At 35.3% G+C, this 25450-nt stretch overlaps 1 protein-coding gene across 11 annotated transcripts in view; it reads right to left on the bottom strand.

The window, feature by feature from the left end:
- Nucleotides 1-25450, bottom strand: part of SLIT2 (slit guidance ligand 2) — a 265788-nt gene that overhangs the window by 32314 nt on the left and 208024 nt on the right. For all 11 annotated transcript variants that reach the window (XM_027642798.1, XM_027642801.1, XM_027642793.1 and 8 more), the window contains 11 exons: nt 23941-24084; nt 22642-22808; nt 21753-21885; nt 16730-16798; nt 14278-14349; nt 13984-14055; nt 12543-12614; nt 9991-10154; nt 4737-4861; nt 4506-4603; nt 2970-3109 (listed from right to left, as the gene is read on the bottom strand). In XM_027642798.1, the coding sequence (XP_027498599.1) occupies nt 2970-3109; nt 4506-4603; nt 4737-4861; nt 9991-10154; nt 12543-12614; nt 13984-14055; nt 14278-14349; nt 16730-16798; nt 21753-21885; nt 22642-22808; nt 23941-24084 (1256 nt within the window). The remainder of the gene's footprint in view (nt 1-2969; nt 3110-4505; nt 4604-4736; nt 4862-9990; nt 10155-12542; nt 12615-13983; nt 14056-14277; nt 14350-16729; nt 16799-21752; nt 21886-22641; nt 22809-23940; nt 24085-25450) is intronic.

The following is a 25450-nucleotide window of genomic DNA, read 5'->3' as shown; positions in this document are numbered from 1 at the left end:
TGTGCTGCTGAAATGTAAAGCATATTTGCAGATAACCGTTCACCCAGAAAAATATTCTAGGCTGGTGCACTTCCATATTGAGTACATATACGCTGTGACATCTTGAACACAGACAATTCGAAGTATTGTCAACAGAATTAAAAGAGAGCAAGAAAATCCCACAGTGGTATTTTCAAGGTATACATACTGAGTCAGTCTTCAGCAACTTACAGCTCAGGGACTTTCTAAGCTAGAGATAAGTATTTTTGAATTTAAAAATCTTTTTATAGACTGAATATGTAATCTGTTTTCTTGATACTCTACTTTTGCCCAGCTAGTCCATGAATTCATTTAGGGAAAAATACTTTTCATTAAAAAAACCACATTAGAAATACGCATATCTGATTTTAACCTGTTAGAACAGATACCAAAATCCACATGTTTACAAGGTTCCTCATGAAAATCGCTCAATACATACTTGACAGAGATTCTGTTATTTATCTTTCAACGCAGGCTATAAGCCAAAAAAAAACAGTTCTAGAAATAATTTGGTACCTCATACACACCTGAGGCAACTGTATGATTACTTTATTATTATGATTAGTTATTATTACTCTGAACACCACCCTTTCTAGATCCTGATGTGGTCAGACTACTGTCAGTCTAATTCTATGTATTGAACATTATTTATTATGCAAGATAAAGGATGATAGATGTGAGGACCCCTTTATTAGCTCAATGCTTTACATTTTCTCCTTACAACTAACCTCTAAAATCACTTAGGATCTCACACATTCTGTACTATTCTCAGATACTTTGTAAGATAGACAGTATATTGTATAATTATGTACTGTGTTCTCTACAATGGAAAACTTGAACTTTTGCTACATTTTTTGTCCAAATTATCTATAAAATGAGTTGAGCCTCTAGTAATGTATTTTTTAAAAAAACATGCGTCTTTTTATTTTGGTAAAGTGTTGAAAAAAATCTGTTGAGATAGTATAAATTCCCAACAGTTTTTAACAAACAGAAAGGCTAAACTTAATGATTACAAGTAGATTGTTTTGATCTATTTTCGAGCTGGTGAGAACATTCTCACCTACTCACGTTTCCTACTGACTTCAGTCGCGATTATGAGTAGGCATTGGACCTGTAAAAGCAAATCTCTTTTTCTGAAAGAAGTACAGTTAGCAAACAAAAACACTTGCCATGTAAACTCACAGTATTATTCCAATAGAATTATGCACAGTTATGAAATAAATTTAGAAAGACACTTTTTTTGTATTTTGACTAAAGAAGCACAACTGCAATACAAACATAAAAAATGTTATCAATGTTTATTATGTCCTTTTTGTGCTCTAATGTATAGAGAATGTATAGAGAAATGCTTGAATTTTGTTTCAATTGTAAATTTAAATTTTGTATTTCATTTACAAAACTCCAAAAATGCAACAGGCACACTTAATCAGTTTTAGGCTAGCACATGTAAACAATCCTTTATATCCACTCCATGGATATTTAATAAAAAGGAGTCTTTCCCATGTCATACTATTAATCCAGCAAGCTATTGACTCTAGCAGTTAAGGGCACCCAGAGCAAGGCTGAAAATGAAGAAATGAATGACACAGGTAAAAACACCTGCAAAGCTGCAGAGGAACTATCTTCTATCTAATAGATATATGAAGCCTCTTAGCATGAAGCCACTGGAATACTGGACTGATGTGACTTTGCTTTGCATTCTTCCAGCCTACACAAAAGAATGTCTGATCCCATTTTTACAGGAGATAGTAAATGATCCCAAGGGAGCTGAAGCTTAACTCACATATGCCTGAAATATTAGTTGCAGGAGGAATAGCAAACACTTCTCTCTATTTACTGATGCTGTTACCTGTTATTTCTTTCCAAGGTTTGAATTGTCAATTCTACCAAACATTTATGGATGAATACGTATAATAGATTATGAACTTGTATTTCCTATACTTGTGTTTTATCATATTCACTCACTGTGCATTCCCAAGATTTAAATACTGACTTTAAATCTGAATACCCCAAAACACTGTAGTAATCCAATAGGTTGTAGAACTAATATTAGAAACACTTAAGGTGAGAAAACAGTGAGCAGTGTTTTCAAAAAATGAAATTAATTCAGGAGTTCACCTCTCCTCACAGTTTTCCAGAGCTCGAATTTGATTGACTGATTAAAGCAAAAATATAGGATGACTGTGTAGAGTTAATCCCCAAGTTATAGTGGACCTTATATTTCTTTTTTATGCATTTCAAATCACGGTTTTGTGAAATTAAGCTCTATGTTCTCCTAGAGGTCAGCTAGCTGAGAGAATAAAGATCTGTCTAGTTAGAAAAACTATAAAACAGATCAATGTAAACAATAGATCCTAATTCCTCTGCGCTGCTCTTCTAACTATCCTCCATTGCTGCAGAGACAATGACAGCAAGCCAGAGATCCTCCGTCTCTAAGAGAAGGAAATGCTTTGGCTTGACTGGTGACTGATAGAAAGAAATAATTAGACACTTGTCTTTGTTTTCTGTGCAGGAAGCATCACACTGTATTAATATTTCTAACAGGGGGCAGGAAAGCATTCAGGGGTGCCAAATACACTGTTCCCCACGGGCACAGACAAATAATTTTCTACCCTGTTAGTAAAATGAAGTTTACAGGATAAAAGCAGAATATTTTTCAGACTCCTACAGCTACAGAGGTCCTTCACTGTGGTGCCTAGGTAAACAGTAGGGAGGGGCACATTTTGAATGACATTTTAAATATAAAAATGCCTTAATTTCAAAACTAACAAAGGAATTAATGAGTGGGCATTAAGTCTACTTTCGACTACAAACCATACAGGAGAAAAATATGGAGGGAAAATTGGCCTAAAGTCAGTTGTAGAGTAACTAATAATTCACCTGCAAAGTGGAAAATATTACTGTTCTGCTAGGAATTCTTGAATTGCCTGTGCTTTCTCTTATACTCCTACCTGTATATTCAGGTGGACAAAGGCAAGTATAGTTATTAATTCCATCCACACAAGTAGAATTATTTTCACAGTCATTGTCTTCACAGTCATCAACATTTACTTCACAGTTTTCACCTTCAAATCCATCTGCACAAGTGCACCTGTAATATAGAAAACAGAATAACCACATGCACATTTTAGCTGGGGAGTCTGGACAAGGAGTTTTGTAATTAATAGTACAATAATTTATAATCACTATTCCATAACAGAATACAATTTATATAATGTAAAAAAACCCCACATAATAAATGTTACTAAAATATTTTTCATATTTTAAATTACAGAAAAAAGGCTTCTAAAGTTGTACCTTAAACTTTAATATAAGGGACATTCTTGGAACATTCCTTTTGAAAAGTGTGCTACCTTTACATTATAAGATTATATTTCTTACAAAAAGTGATCCTTTTGGTTTTTTAGTTAAACACACGGAATAGAGTGAAATCAGGGATTAGTATGTAATAGCAGTATTCCACTTTTGTTCAGTTAAATGCACCAATATAAAGCTCTCTTTAATGTTCCATGCACAATACATGCATTCATATAAAAAACCAGAGCCTGTATGAACTCTGTGAAGCAGTAATTTATTTTTTGCTTTTAAGCTTGTTTATGCAAAACAAGTACATCAAAATAGACAGTAAATGTAAAAGTCACTCAAACATGACTACACATACATTTTCTTGTAATTTGCACTATCTATAATTTCTGCAGCTTTCATTATGAGATTGCTTTGATTTTCGAAATATGTAGTGTTTAAACAAATAAATGAAAAAGGTAAAATTCTGAGGCATGACTATGTCAATTTAAATCCTTGAGGCATAATATTAAGATGTATACACTTATTTTTTAATAGAAAACTGTTCAATCTTTGGACAGAATTTGGATTAAAAATAAGAATAATGCCATAATGAATTGCAGGATAATGAATTGTATCTTTTTGTAGTGTCATTTCTAACTAGCTTGAGGTGTAGATTATTAAATGACTAATAATTTCACATAAGAATGCTAAAGAACTTTATTTCATAATTCATGAAGTACATCTGGAGTAATTGTACTGTGTGATTAAATAACTCAAGATTAAAAACGCTCACAGCATGTTTATCTGCTGGCATAGTGAGTTTCAAATGAATCATTAATTTTCTGTTTCACTGGGATTTACATTTTATCATTTACATGCTGTCTGTTGAAGTAATACATACAACAACAGATGAATTGTGAGATTTTGTTCAGCAGGGATCTAGCTAGCTATTAATTAACATAATGGAGTCAATACTATGTTGTCTTGACCTGATATGCCTCAACTAATCACAATCATTTGTTATTGTTTTTAATAGATTAAAAGCTTTAGAAGCTTTCCAAGGATGGTGAAATATTCTGAAACATGTGCCTTTGTGGTGCATTTACCATCAAACACAAAAACCCCAAAGATTAACACCAAAATTATTTCAGCACATAAAATGCAATAGTTTTCCATCTTCATTTACCAACTGAAAAACCTACCAGAAACCATCTTTTTCTCCTTCTTTCAAATGGCAAGTTCCACCATGGTGGCAGGGGTTACTAATGCAAGCATGAATGGGAATATCGCAGTCTTGACCCTATGCAAGGAACAACAATCATAATGTAAGAAGAAAATATAGACACTAGTGGAAGAGAGACAAAGAAAATGTAAAGGTTGTTAAGGAGAAGTTTAAATTTCAGTGATCTTTTACCTTTTCATTCAGTACCTACCTTGAAACCATATGGGCATGTACATCTATAGAAGTCAACTGGATCATTGTTGCAGGTTCCATCATTTTTACAGGGATTTGATAAACAGGGGTTACACTTTGCAAGAATATTAACATCCACAGGCCCTTAAAAATACAAAATGAATAGTCAGAAAGAAGCAACTATTAATTTAGATCTATCTGCCATGTTGCTTTAAATTTTAAAAAAAAGTTCATATTTTAGATGTTGTGGTGTTTCTATATGAATGAAATGCTGGACTGTTTTTAATTCTTTTGATGTGACCAAATAAATTTGGGATTGGATTTTTGGTTTAAGTATCACTTTTTTTTTTTTTTTTAAGAAGCTGACACTGACTCCTATATCCCTATTTTCTGAAAGCTGTACAATTCTGATCCACGATGATTACCTTCCCTTCATATTAACAAAATAAAGGATACGATTTCAGCTTTTGTTTCATTAGGGGGTAGAAATTGCCCATGAGAAAATGGGCTATCACAGTTTCCAATCCTTCCCTTGATGGTGGTTACTGAGAACACTGCTTTTAATGTAATTTTGTGTTAATTTATTTTTTATCTGTAGGATCACAGACACCCCAAAATTACCTGTAAATTCGTTGAAAATCTATAGATCTTTTTTAAAGTCTGTAATTTAAACTGCATTGTCAAAGCTATCTCACAATAAAAAGCTCTATACTGTGTCTTTCTCCTTTATGAGTCAGACACAGTTCTGGCATTACTGCATTAGCTAAGCCCACAAATTATGCAAACCATACCACGAATCTATGTGCAAATGAAGACTGCAAGCCATGCTTGCAGTCCGGTTTCTTATATTAATGATTATAACAACAGAATTCAGAAATTATTATTGACAAATCCCTAAGTTTCAGAAGCCAGACTTAAAGCTTTGGCCTACAATGATCTTATTGCTATTATATAAATATTTTTAGATATTTATTTATATTTCTGTTGTTTTACAATTTAAAGGCATTTCACGGTGAATTTTCAAGTTAGGGGCCATGTTTTTTGTTTTTTTTTTTGTGTCAAACAACCAAAGAAATCACTGGTTATTTGTTAAAAATTAGATATCACCTGTGTATAAATAATGATTAATTTTCATAAACTTTGTGAGGAGGTTTGATTACTGTAAGAGAAAACAAGTGACTTTGCCAAATGCCTATTAAGAAAATAAACATACATTCTCTATCTCCAGCTCTATTGCCTGATGACATTACTGCCTCCAGCTTGATTTCAGATTCCCCCTATGAAAAAAACCGTTCAGTTATCCACAGGTGAACTGCATATTTTAAGGAATAACCAGTGATTTCTTCTAACTAGACAAAAAAACCATGGGACCTACTAGTGCAAATGCCTGATTGCTCCTTAAAAGGTTTTACACTAAATGAGCCAAACTGCAGAGTTTTCCAAGCAAAAAGGGCTTTGCTGAGATATGGGGCTTTATTCTATTTTTAAACTTAGATTGCTTGACTTTCTTCTTTTTCTTTGCAAATTAATCTCAGATAAGTCATTCTAAAGGAGCTGGCATGGAAGGAAGCCATGTGATTGTAAGGATTCAGTAGAGGGTATTAGACAAGGAGCAGCTGACTTTTTTTTTTTTTTAAATGTGCAGTTGCTGGTATCCTTCTGTGTCACAGCTTGCAAGCAGGACATGGTAATATGTGATAACACATGTATTGCCTAAGCTACAATGTGTATGGATCATTGACCTTTTCTGTCTTCATTACCTTTGAAAGAGAAATCTGTACCTGGTTAAACTATCTATATTAGACCAGCACACAGGAGAGGTAGAAAAGTTGAAACAAACATCATAGAAGCAAAATCTAGAAAGTTCTGACTGTACTCTAGAGTATTGCTGATTATTGCTAAAGTATATTAAGGTGTTCTGCGAAAAAAAATAAGGTGCAAGAGGCACATACTTAAAAATTTGTAAAACTGTGCTGTAGCCCAGGAGTCAATCCTTCCTTCTGTTTATTTTAAACATCATATTCTCTTATCTACTTTTCATGGAATAAAATGCTAATTAATTGGCATGAATTAAAAAACATTCAGTCTTTTTCCCAAACAGATTAGCGATTCAAATTTCACTTCAAAAACAGAGACAGAAAATGGGACCCCAAGTCTCAGCAAGATAGAAAACAACACTGTCTGATTTTGTACTGTGTTTATTTCAAACTATTATGTATGTAGTGTCCAACACAAATTAATATTTTGATTTATTCTTCAGTTGTAAGATTAAAAAATGCAAAGGCAGTTCTGGAGCCTATTGTCATTTTCACTCTACTGTTCCTTTCCTCTTTCTGCTTGTATGTGTTAAAAGACATGTACATGAAAAAGAATTTGGTTCACAACCTATTGTTTCATTTTTCATATTGTAGGCATATATGTTCTTGAATAAACTCTAAGTGGAAAAAAATTTTTCTGTAACAGTGAAAAACTAATAGCATTTTATTGAAAAACACAGATACACACATCTATGTGTGTACAGATAGCTACAATAGCTAAGTTTTTTTTAAGGAAAATCATGACACAAACCCTCTCAAACTAGCTTGCAGAGAAACCTGTTGCAAGGAAAACTTTGAGCTCTGACATTTTATGACTCCTCTCTTGCACCAATATCTACACTGCTAATGAAATCACCAATTTTAGTACAATGCAATGGAAATAATAATTTCAGTTAGATAATTTTCAGACCTCAAACTCAGACTTTTAAAATAACAAAATGGTTCATACAATATGCTAAACAATATATCATGAATAGTCAGCTGTAAATTCATCACAGGGGGAAACAAACAGTAAACATGCATGTCTTAGGAAAGAAGTCTGCTTGAGGTACACAAAAGGAAGGTCAGAAGGTACATTCTTAATAAGATCATCCATTCCATATCTACTTACAACCTTACCTGGTACCAGAAAACCACAAGGCCCTGGAATCTCTAGAAGCAGGGCATGGATGGTTAAGAGGCAAAAGTAAAAGATTGAGAAGCTGTTAGAGGCCACGTGAAAGAAAAAGACAGAAAAAGAAAGAAAAAGAAAGAGAGAAAAAGAAAGAAAGACAGAAAAAGAAAGAGAAAAAGAGAGAAAAAGTGAGAAAAAGAGAGAAAAAGAAAGAAAGAAAGAAAAAACCCGCCCATAAACATTGAAAAATAACTGAAAGAAGAAAATGTTAAGAGATGATTCCTCGAGTAAAAGAATTAATAAAATTAGAGTAAGGTACAGTGATTTTATGGAGCTTTACAACTGAGACGAGACCTTATTTTAAAATGCCATTTTCATTGGGAACTATGCATTATGTAGGTAAAATCTGGGCACCAATTTCACTTGCAATTGAATCCATAGACACCAAAAGGAGGGAATTACAAATTACTCTTTTTCCGTAAATATATATACTGTAGCAGACCATCCACAGATATTCTGAAAATAGTCCTCTCACTCATACCCTAAAATGTTGGTTCTAATAGGAATATAGCATCTATTTCTATTATTCAGCAATACATTTTTAAGCAAAAGATAAAATTACTTATCTTTGAGTAACAGACACATAATGTCTTATAGGGCCATCATGTCATTGAAAAGGTGCTGATTTGCAACCTGTAATTAGGAGGATCTTCATAGGACAATAGAAGAAAAACTATTTTCTCTCAAAGGTATCCATAATATTAGATCTCCACTCTTGGAAGTGAAACAAACACACAGTTCTTACCCTGAACAATAACATAAAGGATATTTTCTGATGGGCAAGAGGGAGTAAGATATACTCTCTGGATTGTCTGACAGAAATATAATGACTTCAGGCATTGTTTTTAAACTATTAGAACTGGAAAAAAACTAAGCAGATCCTTCATGTCCATACAAATATTCTTTCACTTATATCCCTACAACAGTGTGCAATAAGAGCATATCTGCAATAATGTTCAGTCCATACTTGTAAAGAAAATGATCAGATTGGCTAGCAAACGTCCTATGTAAAACCATGCTAAGAGACTTTGCAACAGATGAGTATCATATGCAATGAACACTGGCATGACCTCAGAGATGTACTGCTGAAAAACTGGAAGAGGATTTGGAAGGACAGAAACTTCATTGGAATTACAAGTAACGAGATGGGTTCCAGTGGCTTTTGTTCACAAAAAAAAAAAGAAAAAAAAAAAGTTTCTGACAGGTCTAAAGAGAAGACTAAATAGGTTGAACGTGCAGTAAAGAGCAACTTTAAATGAGACAAACTCTGACAAAGTCCTACTGCTTTTTTAAGACGAAAATTACAAAGGGATTAAGCTCACATTTGAAGATACGCTAACAGATGAATAAATCAAAACAGCTTGAAGATTACCTAGATGCTGAGAATCAGTTAATTCTACAAGATTAAAGATCATATTTATCCAATGCCTCAGAAACTACTATGAGCTTTGTAATGGTTTACAGGTATAAGAACACAATTTTTTTTTTAAATTGGGATTTCAGTGTTTCTAAATAAGGACCAAGAAAAATGAGGCTACAGTAGCAGTTTTGTGTGTTTTCAAAATAATTAAGAATGGAGAAATGAATGGAATAGAAGAAGATTAAACAATAAACAAACCAAATTCTCACTTGATCTAAGTAAAAAAGGAACTTTTCTAAAAAGAAATAGTACAGTTCAGAAAAAGGAATTGACAGTAATATGAGTTGTGATATAACATGGGGATAAATACCCTGAGAAACCTGCCCATTTAACAACATTTTAGAATGAGACTTCTATAGATTATCACATTCCTTTATCTATTTTTTTCTTGTTGCTTTTTTTTCTTTTTTATACGTTCTTCTGAAATATAAGAGGAGGCATTCTGGCCATATTGATGCATTTCATTTCAGACCGCAAGGATTATAGATGTATTTACAGTTTTTACTGTAAATGGCTGGGAGGAAAAAGGCCAAGGGAAGTGTAGATGTTTAAACTGTAGTTCATGGCTGAGGCAGTACAAAGTACATTTGTACATCATGTACTGAGGAATACTGTACTGCAAAACCAAAGACTTTTTTCTCCTACTATTTTAAAAGATATAGACATTGAAATCTTTAAAATAAATGCAGTTCCTGAATGGAACCAATAACTACATCCCTAAGTATGAGGAATAATGATGACAAGGTTTAGTGAAGATGCTATAATAAATGTATTTAGAACACACAACAGTCTTAATTTACAGTTCAACTATTTGTAAAAATTCAAAATTGACACTTCAAAGAGAAAAAAATAGCAACAGTACCTTGGCAAGTAAATTTTTTAGAAGGAGTTGTGAGAAGAAGTTTATCTGCCATTTCTCCAGGACCAGCACAACGTGCAATACCAGGTTCTTTGTATTCTGATTTTACCCAGTCAGATAGCCACTGCATGTTGCAATCACAATAAAGAGGATTTGCACCAATAGCCCTGTGGAAAATAGACAAATGAAAAAGGAAATCAAGCTTTAAATGGCTGCTTTTTAAAAGAGAATCCAGAAAACAGGTTGGCAAAAAAACATTCAAATCACAAACCTACTCTCCCACCACCAAAATGCCTGTAAGAGCACTAAGTGTCTCAATTTGGGTTCTGGATCAAGAAGTGATGGCTTTACCAGTAAACTTGATCCAGAAATCTCACTATTCTTAACTGCACCAGGTGTGAACTTTGGTGAGCCTATACTAACTAGCTCTGTTTCACCATCGGTATGTAATGGCAAAGATCAGCTGCATGAGCAGAATGAAACTGATACTGGGATTACGTTAGGAAGAATAAAGTATTTCTTCCGAAGCAGCCAACACAAGTACACAGAGTTGCGCCCTGGTATTTTTCTTTTTCAGTTTATGGCTCCCAGGCTGGTATAAACCATCTGTTTTTAAGCTTCCAAATTTGATTTAATTATTTCCTCTTTGGAGCTCTCCCACTGAATTCACAAGTATGTGCAGAACTCTGTAAGAGTTCTCTGCTGCACAAGTAAATAAAACTACATTACCATTATGAAAGCGCATCCATTTCTTTAAATGATGATCTTTCTGATTTTTTTAATTAAAAAAAAATTAGCTGGAGATTTTCAGAATGAATTTCTGTAACAGCTTTTTAAGTTTTTATTTTCTCTGCTAGAAACCATAAATACTCTTAAAAGTCTGAGAACAATGATACATTGTGTAGTTAATTTGGAGGACAGAAGCATTGTGCTATTCTATAAGGATATAGAATGTTCCATATACTTATGTTCCTTTTAAGAAATGTAATAATCACAGAACTTTAAACAGATAATCTTGACATGTGCAAACACTGTCAAATTGCAGTATTAGAACATCCCCCTTCTCCAGATGTTTCAGTACTTTTTTTCGGATTGTTGCACAGTTTGGGTCAGTGGGTCTTCTAGAGATACAAGGAAGTCTCTGGTAAGCAAAGGCAATAGAAACTACCAGTGCTGAAACACTCTTTTCCGCCCCACTGAGCAGGAAGCTCTCATAATTTTCCTACATTACAGCTGAACTCAAGAAAATATATGTATTTGTTCAGTCAGGCTTAAGTCAGAGCAGCAACAAAAATAAGACTTAGTGACAGGGAACTCCCCGTGCAAGGAGAAACCTAGAATTTTTCCACTCCATATGTACAGGAGTCAATGGCAGCCTGAATTGAGACAACACAATTGCCCTGCTAAAATCAGAGTGTTAGCAAGTATAACTGGCAGCCATTAAGAAAAAAATACCGGCAATACCAATCAAACTGATATAAGTTTTACTGATACTTCCTATAGATAAGCTAGTTGAATAGTAGCATTTGAATGAATTATCAACTACTGAAAGCTTAATCAGTATCAAATTTCTGAGAAATGCCCAATAGTGAACCAGAAACATATAACTAGATTTTTAACAACTGTTCAGAAACTTAAAATCCCAGATATATCTAAAGGTACTAGTCAAATTACTTCTCAAAGACTTAATAACTACTCATAAACATAACAAGATTTGCAGAAGGCAGCTTGTTCTAATTTAGGTTCCCACTGAAAATTAAAAACCGGAAAAACATTGCCTCAAACTATATTCTGAAATCAGATGCCATGTGTTTAATGTCAACTTAACAGACACCAACACAGAATCACAGAATAATTTAGGGCACTCTGGAGCTCATCTAGTCTCACCTCCTGCACAAAGCAGGGCTACCTGCACAGTCAGGGTTGCTCAGGGCTGTGTCCAGCGGAGCTGTGAAAATCGCTAGGGATGGAGATTCTCCTGCTTCTTTGGGCAACCTGTTCCAAAGCTGAACCATCCTCACAGTGAAGAATTTTTCATTATGTTCAACCAAATTTTCCTTGTTGCAGGTTGCGATGGTTTACTCCTATACTGTGCACCTCTGAGAAAAAACTGTCTCCAACACTGTTGTAATTGTCAAAGGCTTAAAGACTATTAGAGCTCCTTGGCATCCCCTTCTTCAGGCTAGATAAACCCAGTTCCTGTAGACTCTCCTCAGAGCTCACACTGTTTGTCCCACACTGCTTTGTGCTGGAGAAACTGAACACATATTCCAGATGTGGCCTTAGGAGGGCCAAGCAGAAGGGAGTGATCAGTCTCCTGGCTACTCACTTTGTAATTCAGCCCAGTGTCCTTAGCCTTCATAGCCATTAGGGTACAGGGCACACAAGTTTAATTTGCAGCCCAGAAGCAGGCCCAGGATTTTTCTCTGGCTAGCCCCCAGCCTCTAGAGATGCATGTGCTTCTTCCAGAGAAGTCCTTTGCATCCTGTCTTTGTTTGATTATAGGAAATTTGCTATACATAACAAAAAAATACAGTTAACATCTGAATACTCACAGGTGAGATAATGCTGAAAGATCATTAAAGGCTCCTTCAGGAACAACAGAAATATCATTGCCATGTAAAGACCTTAAAAAGAAAATAAACACAATATATGCATAAAAATCAACTGGTTAACTTGGCAAATTTCATCTTCTGTAAACAGTTTTCAGCTTTTCACATTTTCTTCTTCCAATTCCAGTTCCTTGGTGTTTCCAGCTGCTTGTTATTTGGACTTTTTTTATAAGCTCTAACTGGCAGCCTACTTGTCATTCGATTTTTTGTATCCTGAGTTTTCATAAGAAATGTAAATACTGAGATTATTTTAAAATTAACAAATAAAAGTTAATAAAGTAGGCATACTTCTGCAAAGTATTAATTGGATTTAGAGGTAGTAGAAGAGTTATTAATTATTTTTCTGCAACTCCCTGAAATTCTCATTAATTATGTCCATATGTTCTTTTAAGTCTTTCATGGATTTGTGGAAAATACAGGTATTGACTGTTCATTAATATAAATATTAAGGCTGTTGTCCTAATTTGATAGTAGAGGTAGAGAATGAAAGACTTCATTAAGCATCAATACTGGGAATAGTGTTATCTCTCTTGTAGCAAGCCTGCACAAAAATATCACCCCTTTTCTATAAATTCATTCTGTTACATGAATATCTAACACATATAAAATTATGGCTCTTGAAATTATCCATATTTATATTAAAAAACTGAAGTTATGAGAGTACACTTAAATAATGCCATACTTGAGACATTTAATCCAACTAAGCTCTTAAATGGTTATAAATTACCCAAATGAAAGCTAAAATTACATGTTCTACTGGGGACTTTTGAAAAAGATTTTTTGCAGGTTTTTTTCTTAATGACAAACTGAAGCTGTAAATTAGACTGACTGTTCTTTATTTTCCTTTCTCCCTTTCTGTGGCTTTCAACCATGTTGAAAAATGGAAAGTCTTCTTGGAACCGAAAAGTAATGTTATTGATTTTCAATAGTTAACCATGATGCTGTTGTTTTGGAAATACTCCCACATTAAATGAAACAAGACAGAAAGAAATTTAGTGCTGGAATAAAATATTTAAAATTCAACTGCAAACCCGTCTCATATATACAGATAGAATTTATGCATATGGCATTTTTGCTAGATCTTAATGCTTATAACAAGGAAGAACATAACACAAAAAAAGAAATACGGGTAAAATTAGAAAGCAGAAAAATAAAAAGTTTATGTCTGTATATAAAATGTTCTCCAGGGTCATGTAACTTCTTGTGAAGCATTTTGAGATTATACTTTCCAAGAATGAAGCCACTTACATTTTTAAGGCTATGTAATTCTCACTTCCCAAATATTTGACAAGTTTTAAAAGCTGCTAACTTCCTACAGATCTGCTATCTGCTGTACACAAATAAAAATTCTGTAAAATAGCAGTGATTAAAAAATAATACTTACAACAACCTAAGTGATTTCAGCCCATCAAAAGTCCGTGCAGGGATACATCTTAGGCGGTTGTAACTAAGAATTCTGAAAACATATAAAATACTGTCAGCAAGTATATCAGTCATTCAGTAAACAATGCAAAGTATGACCAAAATCAGCTTTTGCACACAGCTAGTTAGGAAACAAGTTATTTTACAGCCTCCAAAACAAGCAAGCTTTAATATCAACTAAATGCCCAGTCTTTCCAAGACCAAAAAACCCCACTGTAACGCTTTCAAAGAGTCACTGTTACATGTTTAAACTTACAAGGTGAGCAGCTGAGTCATGTTGCTGAAGCTCTGATTAGAAAGAGTGCTGATTCTGTTGTTACTTAAATCTCTAAAAAATAAATTCAGAAATTCAGACCTTAAAATGACTGCTCAGTCCTGAAACACTGTAAGTTAAATTGACAGACACATTATCTTTATTAGTAGAAGTAGTATCATCCCTTGATATCAATATTTAAAGCAGCACCTATTTTTATTCACATGCCATATACAAGCTCAGCAATTGTTTAGCTTGATCAATGAAAAGCATTTTCATTTCAACACAGATGAAAAAGCAGCCCAATGCATTCTTATACAATAGCAAAGTCCATCATGCTACTGAGTTATTAATGCAATCCTACATGAACTCTAGTACAAAAACGAAAGTGATGTTTTAAAGTGGAAGCCATTCTAGTCATGTCCCTAATGACACCTGAGTAAAGATCATCTAATACTCTACTTAACACTTACATGCTGAAGACATTGAAGCCCAGAGCTATTACTGTAAAGAATTCTATCTAAGATTTATAGAGAAAGCCTTAACATCTTTCTTCGTCAATATTCTGATGAATAAAATCTAAAGCACAAGTATGATGAGAGCTGGAGTGGTATGCTGGTAGCTTCATAGAAGCTGTATTAAATGTGAATATTACCTGTTCTTTATTCTCATATTGTGCTTTACTTTTCATTCTATGTTGACTATTTCACTATTGCTTACTGTATTTTGTGGTGAAATACTGCCTTTGTTTCTGAGGGAACCTTGATATTTTAACTTAAGAGTATGGTTGAATAGATATGCAATATACATATTTGTCTGCTTGAAATTTTCATGAAAGACAAATGACTCATAACAATAAACATATTAGGCAAGTATAGCAAAGCAATCTATTCAAAAGAGAAAGAAAAAGTTAAAAATAAACAAATTTCCTTGTTAATCTGGAACTCAGGAGACTTGTATGTAATACTTTGGCCACAGAAGGACTATGCATAGTGGCCTTGTTTTACAAACACAGCTGAAGAACATTCTCAACTTCGTAACAGCAGTATGAGTAAACATACAGAAGAATTTAAAATAATGTGCCCCACAGGTCTTATAAATGGAGACAATACTCATTTGCATTTTATTTATTGTTCACCTCTGATTTTTTGTATTACATTTGTCTGTTAAATTGTTTGTGTGAGTTTTCTGATTACGAGGTAAAATGATACAGTTTCTGGCTGCATTCATCAAAACTAGACCATGAGTATTTAACCTCTGTGATGTAAGCCTTGTCACTTTGCTTCTAAGTAACCTCATCTCTAGACATATATCCAGTCTCCACTGATAGTCTTACTGTACACAGTCCACCGTTTCTCATACAGAGGTTCCAAAGTATATATTTTATGTGTGCTGCAAATTAAATCTTATATAACTTCCCTAAACAATTCACAAAGACTTCTTACAGGATCTACACTGCATACATTTGAGAAGATTCCAAGGGTTTTTTCCTGATGTTATTTGAAAAATAGAATATTTGTAAAGTTTTTTTTTAATTTATGATTATGACTATTTTTGTCTAGCATGAGGGAAATAAAGGAAATCGAGCTCTTGCTTTTGAATGCCAAACTATTTTCAAATTTTGCAGCAAAGCTCTAAACCCAATCAAAAAGAAATTTAAGGGATTCTGTTATTCCCCTCCCCTTTTGATTCTGATTATAATGAAACCAAAAACTGCTTTCAGAGTGTAACACAGTTCAACCTCAGCTGGTATAAATTTTTATAGTCCTAACAAAGACCATGGAATTACAGCCACTTACATCTACATCTTCCTGTTTCTCTCACTGTACACTTAGAAGGTACAGAAATCATATTCATACCATTCATGAAGTAGAGGTAATAAATTTTAGGGCAACTAATGATTTGCCTCAAATCACATAGTGAGTCAGTGACGGAGTTGTCAGTAAGGCATCTTATACAAGCTCTCTTCTTGAGTCATGAAAACCATATATTGTGGGACAAACAGAATATGTGGCATTCCTACACAAAGCATAGCATGGAGTGAAGCATACCACTGAATGCTTCTTTTGTAAATTAAATCATTCTAGTGCTTTCATGGAGCTGTGTTAAAAAATGCTGTATTACCCTAACACCTTACTCTAATTACCCTGACTTTATAAGATCTTATGTCTCTTTTGTGGGTAACTATAATTTCTGGTTATTTACTTTGTGATGTAATCACTGGAGTGAAATACCCCTGTTCATAAAATGTGACCAAGTCTATTATATGTAAGAAGTGATAAGTGGAATAAAATATCCACAGTTATAAAACATGGGTTGGGTATTATATTTGCTGAAAGGTATGATATATTTTACAGGTTTTTTCTTATACATAAAATCAGGTATAATTGAGTAGGGTATTTTGTTTTGTTTAGTTTTTAATTCCAGTAGAGAAAGTTGCTCTAAAACTACTTACATGAGTGTTAAATGCTTGTAGTTGGAAAGCTCTTTCGGAACAAGTGTAAACTGATTTCCATCCAAATAACTAAAAGAGGAAAATAAAACAAATGGCATTATGTATTTCATTAAAATAGTAGCATCTTCATCCACTAATCTCAGAATCTAACAGTAAAGTTAATAGAAAATGAACACATACTATTTCTATTTTAAAAGAAAGCTTGCTTACAAATTTTGTTTTTTAGAGACACAACTGAGGCTCTGTAGCCTAAGATTCAGATGCTACTATATCATATATCATTAATATTGTGAAGTAACAGTAATAAAACCCAACTCTTACATAATAGTTTCTATTATTTCATAAAGACTCTGCAAAATGAGGTCTTTATCATCTCCATTTCCCACACATCTATAGCTAAAAAGTAAATCTGACTTCTGCAAGTCACATTAAGTGTGGATTTTGAGCTATCATAAATAGAAACAGATCCTGATATTACAGAGACAGTCCTTTACAGCTGAAACAGCAAGGTCTGGTCTTAGCTCTAACAGTAAATTCATTTGTCATGCCTGTAGTTCAGGTCACCTTCCCTAATTTATCCCTGTATATTTCATGATACATCGGTAATTAACATACGACAATCCTAATCCTATGGAGTACATTATGGACTAAAGAGAGTCATCAACTACTGTTCACTAGAAAAGTTAGATTCCGCTCCCCTCCCCCTGCACTCCCCTTTGTCGGTTCACAGCTCCTCTATTATACTGCTCACTCTTCTCTGATGCTCATAATTCTCAATAACAGACTTGTTCATCCTTAGAGTTAATGGGTACAGAGCCATCAAACTATATCAGTACCCACGTTACAGGTAAAGAAAGGCAACAAGCCTTGCCTAAAAAGCTCCCAGTGAGCAGCCAGACATAGCAAAGTCGGAGTGGAGGGGTTCTTGATGTAAACAGGGCAAGTAGTTTAGAGACGATAAGAAGTGCGGAATTAACCTGGTTCTTTGAAATGAAGCAGATAGTGGCAAGAAGATTAGAGGTCTTTAGTTTCTCAACTGGGGCAAATGACTTGCTCATGGTAGTACTACTTAAGTCTCCTGGAACCCAAGTGAAAACTATACCCTTATTATCCCAATACAAAGATATTTCAGCCATCCAAATACTTAGAACATGCTTGAGTTAAGAGTGGCCTTTGATAGAGACTTTTTTACTTTTATTTTGAGCCTAATGTGTGCTGCAGCATCGTTGGAAACTTTTCTCTTATCTAAATGGATGAGCTGACACTCAGTTAAACTTAATGAAATAACCATCTACCTCAAATAGGAAAAGCTCTCTTTCTCTCCTATTTTTTTAATATATTTATTTATTTTTTGTCCTTGGACTGTGCCTTCCTAGGGCTGCTTGCCAAATCCAAAATACGTGTCCCAAGAAGTTTTATGGTTACACTATGTTAATGGCATCTCACAAATGGTGGTGAATAGAGCACGGGATCACATAATTAATTATAAAAAAAACAAACCAACTTTTAAACTTTTTGAAGAAGTAAGTATTGTGAGGAAATTCTTCTATGACAGATAAATTAGGTTATATTGCTTTAGCTTCACTAGAACAGAAGTACTACAAGTATCCACTTGCCTGATAAAAACTCCTCCTTGTTCAAAGGAAGCAACTATTCAGATATTTTATAAAACACATGAAAAATACATCTCAGAAGAGTTATGCATGCTAGTGAGCAAGAAGAATCAATTAGTATGAAACTGTCAACAGAAACCACCTCCATTATCCTCTTGAAAAATATGCTAAATTGCATGCTTAGATACTAATTAAAGCACACAAAATTGTACACAAATGAATTTTCAATCACAAGGTTCCACTTGCAATTCCAAAAATATCTCTCTGGCTGCTTAGTTTTACATTGCATTGATGACCTTACATTGCCAAATTGTATTTATTATACCAGACTATATTCAATGAAGTAATCTTCTCTTTGAGAAAAAAGAAATCAAAACCCACCAAAACCAAAACCTAATGAAGTAAGTTATAGGTTTATATAGCTGTATGCTAATTTGAGTTCTTAGTAATTTCATTTTATTAACAACTAATGCTTTTTGGATGCTATTATGCACCAGACTAATGGTGGAGAGACATCTCAGAATCTTCTACATAATACCAAACTGTAAAACAGTCATGTTTTTTGGTGTCACTTTAGTCATTTTTTGGTAACTTAAGGTACACAATTATGATGTCTTCTGCAAAAGCACTACATTAACCAGGCATTATGAAACCTTATTAAATACTTGCCATATATAACACAAACCAACCTTTTTTCTTGTAAATAATTTTTTATCTATTTCTTTCAATATGTGACCTATCTGATCAAGATTCAAAACAATTGAATAACTCAATTTTTAGGTTTGTGTTTTCCCTTTCATAATGCATAAAAATTGACTTATCTAGTCTTATGAGTAGCTTATTCAGTTATTATCTTCAAACAATACGAGCCCTTTTTTATATCAGTGTTAATGTCCACCTGCATATGCAAATTATACGTTTCATAAAATGCAATCTTAAATATTTTTCTCACAGAAAAATGTATTACAAGATTAATAAAATATCCCAGATTGTATATTGTATTCCTTACTGCCTGTGTGTAAAGGAAAATTTTCTAGTATTTCAGTATTTTTAAAATATCACAAAACTATCATAGTCACTGAATTACAGAATATCTTGAGTTGGAAGGATCACAGAATCACAGAATTTTTATGGTTGGAAGGGACCTCTGGGGATCATCCAGTCCAATCCCCTGCCAAAGCAGGGACACCTAGAGCAGGTGACACAGGAACTCATCCAGGTGGGTTTCAAATGTCTCCAGAGAGGGAGACTCCACAACCTCCCTGGGCAGCCTGTTCCAGTGCTCTGCCACCCTCAATGTAAAGAAGTTCTTCCTCATGTTGTGGAAGAACTCACGTTGAGTTCTTGTGGTTTATTTATGGTCAATGCTCCTTCTGTCGCTGGGCACCACTGAAAGAGTCTGGCACTATCCTCTTGACACCCACCTTTGAGATATTTGTATGTATCGATGAGATCCCCTCTCAAATCTTCTCTAGACTAAACAGGCCCAGGTCCTGCAGTCTCCCCTCATAAGAGAGATTTCCCAGACCCCTAAACATCTTAATGACCCTCTGCTGGAGACCAGAATTGAACGCAGTACTCCAAAAGTGGCCTCACATGGGCAGACTAGAGGGGGAGGATCACATCCCTCGACCTGCTGGCCACACTCTTCCCAATGCACTCCAGGATCATCAAGTCTAACTCCTGGCCCTGCACGGGACAGCCCCAAGAATCACACCATGTGCTTGACAACATTGTCCAAATGCTTCTTGGACTCTGACAGGCTTGGTCCTGTGACCACTTCCCTGGGGAGCTTGTTCCAGTGGTCAACCACCCTCTGGGTGAAGAACCTTTCTGCACCATAATTTTGCTTCCCACTGAAGTGAAACTGACAGCCTTGTAGTTATCAGGGTCTTGGTTACCAGGTTACCCTCTTGCCCTTCTCAAAAACTGGGACAACATTTTCCAGCTTCCAGTTGACTGGGACCTCTGCAGATTCCTAAGAACATTCAAAAATCACTGAGAGAGGCCTTGCAATGATATCAGCCACCTCTTTGAGTACTCTTGGATGAATCCCATCAGGACCTATAGATATATTGAGATCCAGCAGGAAAAGCAAATCCTGTTCAAGTTTGGGGTTGGCAGGGAGTTAACTGTCCTCACAATCATGGTCCTCCAGCTCAGGGCACTGGGACTCTCAGAGCACATCACTGGTGTTGAACACCAAAACGAAGAAAGCATTTAACATCTCTGCTTTGTCTATGTCCCTGTTTGTAGGTGACCGTCCACATCAAATAATGGGCCAGTGTTAGTTCTAGACTGGTTTTTGCTTTTGACACATTTAAAAAAGCTCTCTTTATTGTCCCCAACAGTACTGGCCAGTTTCAACTCCAATTTGGCTTTGGCTGCACCCATTTTCTTCCCACAGTGGTAAGGAGCACCTCTATATTCCTCCCATTTCCCCTGACCTTTTCTCCACTGGACATCCACTTTACATTTTTGCCTCATCTCCAGAAGATCCTTGCTTAGCCCAGGCAGCCTTCTGCCTCACCTACCTGACTTTTGATATTTTCCAAATGCTTGCTCTTTTGCTCTTAGCTGGTGGTACTTAAAAGTGACCAGCACTGATGAATTCCAGTACCTTCAAAAACATTTCCCATGGGGATCTTACTCACTAGTTCCCTGAGCAGTCTGAAGTCTGATCTCCTCATATCCACAGCTGAAGTTTTGCTGGCACTTTTCCTTCTGTCAACAGAGATTTTAAACTCAACTGCTTCATGATCACTGCGGCCAAGATGGACACCAGCTGCACTTCACTCACAAGACTGTCTTATTAACAAGTAACAAATCAAAGAGAGCACCTTTCCTAGTCAGCTCCCTTAGAACCATAAAGCTATTGTCCAGGTGCTTTTGGAATCTTCTGGACCTGTTTGTGCCAGCTGTGTGGTATTCCCAGTTAACATCTGGCAACTTGAACTCCTTGATAAAGATGAAGGCTGTTGATTTAGAGGATTAGGGTGGTTGACTGTTGATTAGGAGCTATAAAAGAAGTAACTTAGAGGTATAAAACCCACATTCAATATGGAAGTTTATTAACACAGTAATATATTGTTTTCTTTTTGCTTTTTTATGTAATTGAACTTCAGTCCTTAACCAGTGACCAGAGGTTAATCAGATTCACTGTTGTCCATAATTTAACCCATTTTAACATGATATCCACATTCAGCTATACGATGGTTCAGTGTTAATTCAAACTTAACCTCAAATTTCTCAAGATGATGTGAAAGTCTTTATAAAGTGGTAGATTAACAAATTTTGATTCATCTACCTAATTCAATTCTTTGTTTCCTTTTCCCCTTATTCTTGAACCTGACAATATAAATCTGAAACTTTCATAATTTTCATAAAAGGGAAAAAAGGGTGCCACTTACAGTTCAGTTACATCTTTTGGGATGCCTTTAGGCAAAGCTTTTAGGCCTTTGTTGCTGCAGCGAACTACTGTGTCCAGACAAGTACATTCTGCAGGACAGCGGGACAGTGGAGAGCAGCTATTGTCATCATTTCCTGGTTAATAAAAATGAACAGATGCTAAGCTTGCTAATAAATGTAACTTCAATATTAGCAATGATAGCCCACATGGATTTTCTTTAACTAAACATGTTATTTCTACATTATAATATCTCAAGGTAGGGAAAAAATCACATTAGCTCTGTAAACCATTCCTCCAAGAATTTACATGCTGTTTTACTAGGAAAGAATGCTATTATATGGAAAAAAAATCATTAAAGAAAGAATAAAACCCAAAATGAAAGAAAATAAAATTAACAAACTATTAAAACAGTCTCTTTAAAAAAAAGATACAGCCTTGAAAATTGCAAACTATTAATGCAGTAAATGGAAGCATGTGTGAGAAATGCAAGATAGTTGCCTTTTTTTTTCCTTATTAAGCATTAGTGAAGTCACAAGCTAGGCAAAATGTCATGTTATTTGATCAAATAACCTGAAAGCATGCTTGATTCAAGCATCAGCATTTGAAAATATTCTCATCTCAACTTTAACATTTGATTAGTTTTTTGTATTGTTTCTAAATTATTATTTACAGTAGTAAATATAGGCATGAAAAACTTTTGAAAGCATATATACAACAGCCTGTGCTTGTTGATCATACAAAAATGAGTGGAAGATATTTAAACTGATATAGAAACAGCATGGAGTGCAGATGAAGTTCTTTAAAGCACAATTCTTTGGGATCTATGGGAATCATTACACTATACACATGAAAGCTGAAATTATAAAAGGTTCAAATATTAATTTTCTTACCATCATCACATGTAAAATCCTGAATTGCCACATCCTGGATAGGAATCTCTTTGAGGAAGTAGGGTTTTTGGCAGCGAGGGTTCCCTGTCACAATGCGTTTCTTCCTTAGCCAGTCTCCAAGCCACGCGAGATGGCAGTTGCAGTTGAAGGGATTGGCCAAGAGGTTTCTGAGAACCACAGGAAAGTTTACTTCAGGTGACACCATCTTTTCATCCTAAGCATTCTATTTTTATTTTCAAAAAGCTGAGCTTAAACTCTGTTCTTCAAACAGTACTATGTACAAACCACAGAAGAAAGCTGTAATTTAGGCTCTGTGTGAGGAATCTTGATACAACTCATTTGGAAATAATTTAAAACTGTCAAAGACCTGAGTTCATGTCAAGCCACTCTGTACTGATAATGCAATAATTTCATATAGAGATGCAGGCTGATTACTTTACATTATTAGCTTTAACGTGACAACAGCTATTCCGTTAATTTACCATCTCAGGATTTCCATCTTTTATTTGCTCCAGAGAATAAGTTTCCTATCTGAAGTGACAGCTAAGTTGATTACATGCCAGCTACAAAAATGAATTTACTTCCAAAAGTCCAGGACTTTTGGCATCTCCTTACTTCAGCACACATCTATCAACAATTCTATTATCTATAAACATGTCATCCTTAATATGCAAAATTAGTCACCGGGTGCAAGATGTCACTTTTTATGTAAAAAGGGGATTAAGTACTTTCCTGAATTATGCTACCTACAACCTCCCTTTCTTCATTAAACTCTGGCAGTTTTGCTCACTGTTTTCACTTAAATTACATCACATTTAAAGAAAAAAAGGGATTTTTTTAAATAGAAAATGAGACTGAAGGTTCATTATAAAACATGTATGAATTAAGATTCTCAGCAGGCCAAAGAAATTTAAGATAGTAATCGGGTGGCACAGGGCAGAAAGGCAGACAACATGGTGATTCAACCAGCTGTGATTGTGCGTTGCCTACCCAAAATGTGGCTTTCAACCTGGTTTTGGAGCAGTGGGCTTCTGTGAGGGGGGCGAGCAGGATGTTTTTCCTGCCTTCTCAGGCACTTCTGGAAACCAGTCTAATGCTGCATCACAGGGCACCATGAAAACACACTCTTCAACTGCCCAAGATGGCCCAGAGAATAAACTTTCCTAAAAATCCCTCTATAAACTTTTTTTTTTCCTTACCTTTAACTTTTTTTCATTTACAGAGCAAATAATTAAGGGATAGGCCCCCAAAATATCAGAGATTTAAATTTGGCTACAGAAAAAGACAAATGTGACTTACAAGGTAGAGAGCGAATGCAGTGTGTCAAAGGAGCCAGGGGCCACGGTGGTGATCTGGTTGTCATACAGTGAGAGCAGACGGACAGAGCTCAGGCCCGTGAAGCTGTCGTTTCCCACACAGCTCACCCGGTTGCTCCTCAACATCCTGAGAAAGAAGGATCAGCATTTCTTAGTTTAGCCCAAACAGGGGCAGGAGCTGAAGTGTTGCTGGAGCAAGGGCCAAGAGTAATGGGCTGCCACCAGTGAAGGGACCACAAGTGCAGTGACCCTTGTGCCGCCTGTCACCTCACGGAAGGGACTGGGTGCAGTGTGTGTGGAGGTGACTGGAAGACAGAAAGGTAGGTGGGTGGGTAGGTTTCACAGAGGCAAGGGGTGCTTCACAGAATCACAGAATGGGTAAGGTTGGAAAGGACCACCAGAGGTCATCTGGTCAAACCTCTCTGCTCAAGTAGGATCCCCTAGAGCATGTTACTCAAGACTGTGTCCAGATGGCTTTTAAGTATCTCCAGAGGAGACTCCACAATGCCCTTTGGTAACCTGTTCCAGTTTCCCCTAAGCATTTTTATTTTCAATACCAGAATCAGACATACGCAAGAGCCCCATCTTCACGTTTCCAAGGCTAATGACTCCAGAACTGCTATGTATATAGACCAGAAGCTTGTACCAGATGACCTCCTCCTGAGGCCCCTTTGACCTCACTTTTCTTAGGAAAATTCTAGAAACTACTTCTACTGCATTCTGAAGGATTTAATTTAAATGAAATCAGGCTAACCTGACTCCTCCTAAGCATGATTCTAAGGTTTAATACAAATTTCAGAATACTAAGTAAGAAATACCTATTCTAAAATCTCTCATTTCTGTAAAACTTATGAGCTTTGAAGTTTGTTGTTCTCGTCTCTGTCCATCAAGAAAGAATAATTTTTCCCCATGCTCTTGCCTAAGATTAGCTGCTTTAAATAATTTTAGCAGCTTTTACTGCAAGGTTAGAAATTGTAGACCTGATTTATTAAAAACACCTAACGCCTATGGATAGCTGAAGCCCCAAAGACCATTTAATTTTGGTTCTGCTCTGCAGATCAGAAGGACAGGATCTCTGAAAAAGGCCAAGAAGCTGTAGATTGTATAAACATCTATTTTTTTTGAGTGGAAAGAACTGAACTGCCTCATGGAAAGAATGAAATGAGTTCAAGCTATAGCACTTTTAATCTTCCCTTCACTGTTGAAATGACATAAAAATTACTTAGGAGAGAATAATTTCCCACATTTCAATATCCACCCAAACAATTTTTTCCTCTAGCTAAATCCCCAGTAATGGTTGAGCTGATTTGAATCAGACTCCATTATGTAGAATGTGTAATTTCTGTGCAAAATTCTGTTACTTTGATGCAGATGATTATTCCCATTTCCACTTCTGAAGTTGGATGTTTACCCATTCTCAACTGCCTCATCATTTTAGAAGACTTATTATACCCATAATTAATAATCAACAAATTAATATAATATATAACTTC

Source organism: Corapipo altera, unplaced genomic scaffold (genome assembly GCF_003945725.1).
Source record: "Corapipo altera isolate COAL_440 unplaced genomic scaffold, ASM394572v1 22, whole genome shotgun sequence".
Lineage (NCBI taxonomy): Eukaryota > Metazoa > Chordata > Aves > Passeriformes > Pipridae > Corapipo > Corapipo altera.
This window is presented reverse-complemented; position numbering and strand designations above follow the sequence as displayed.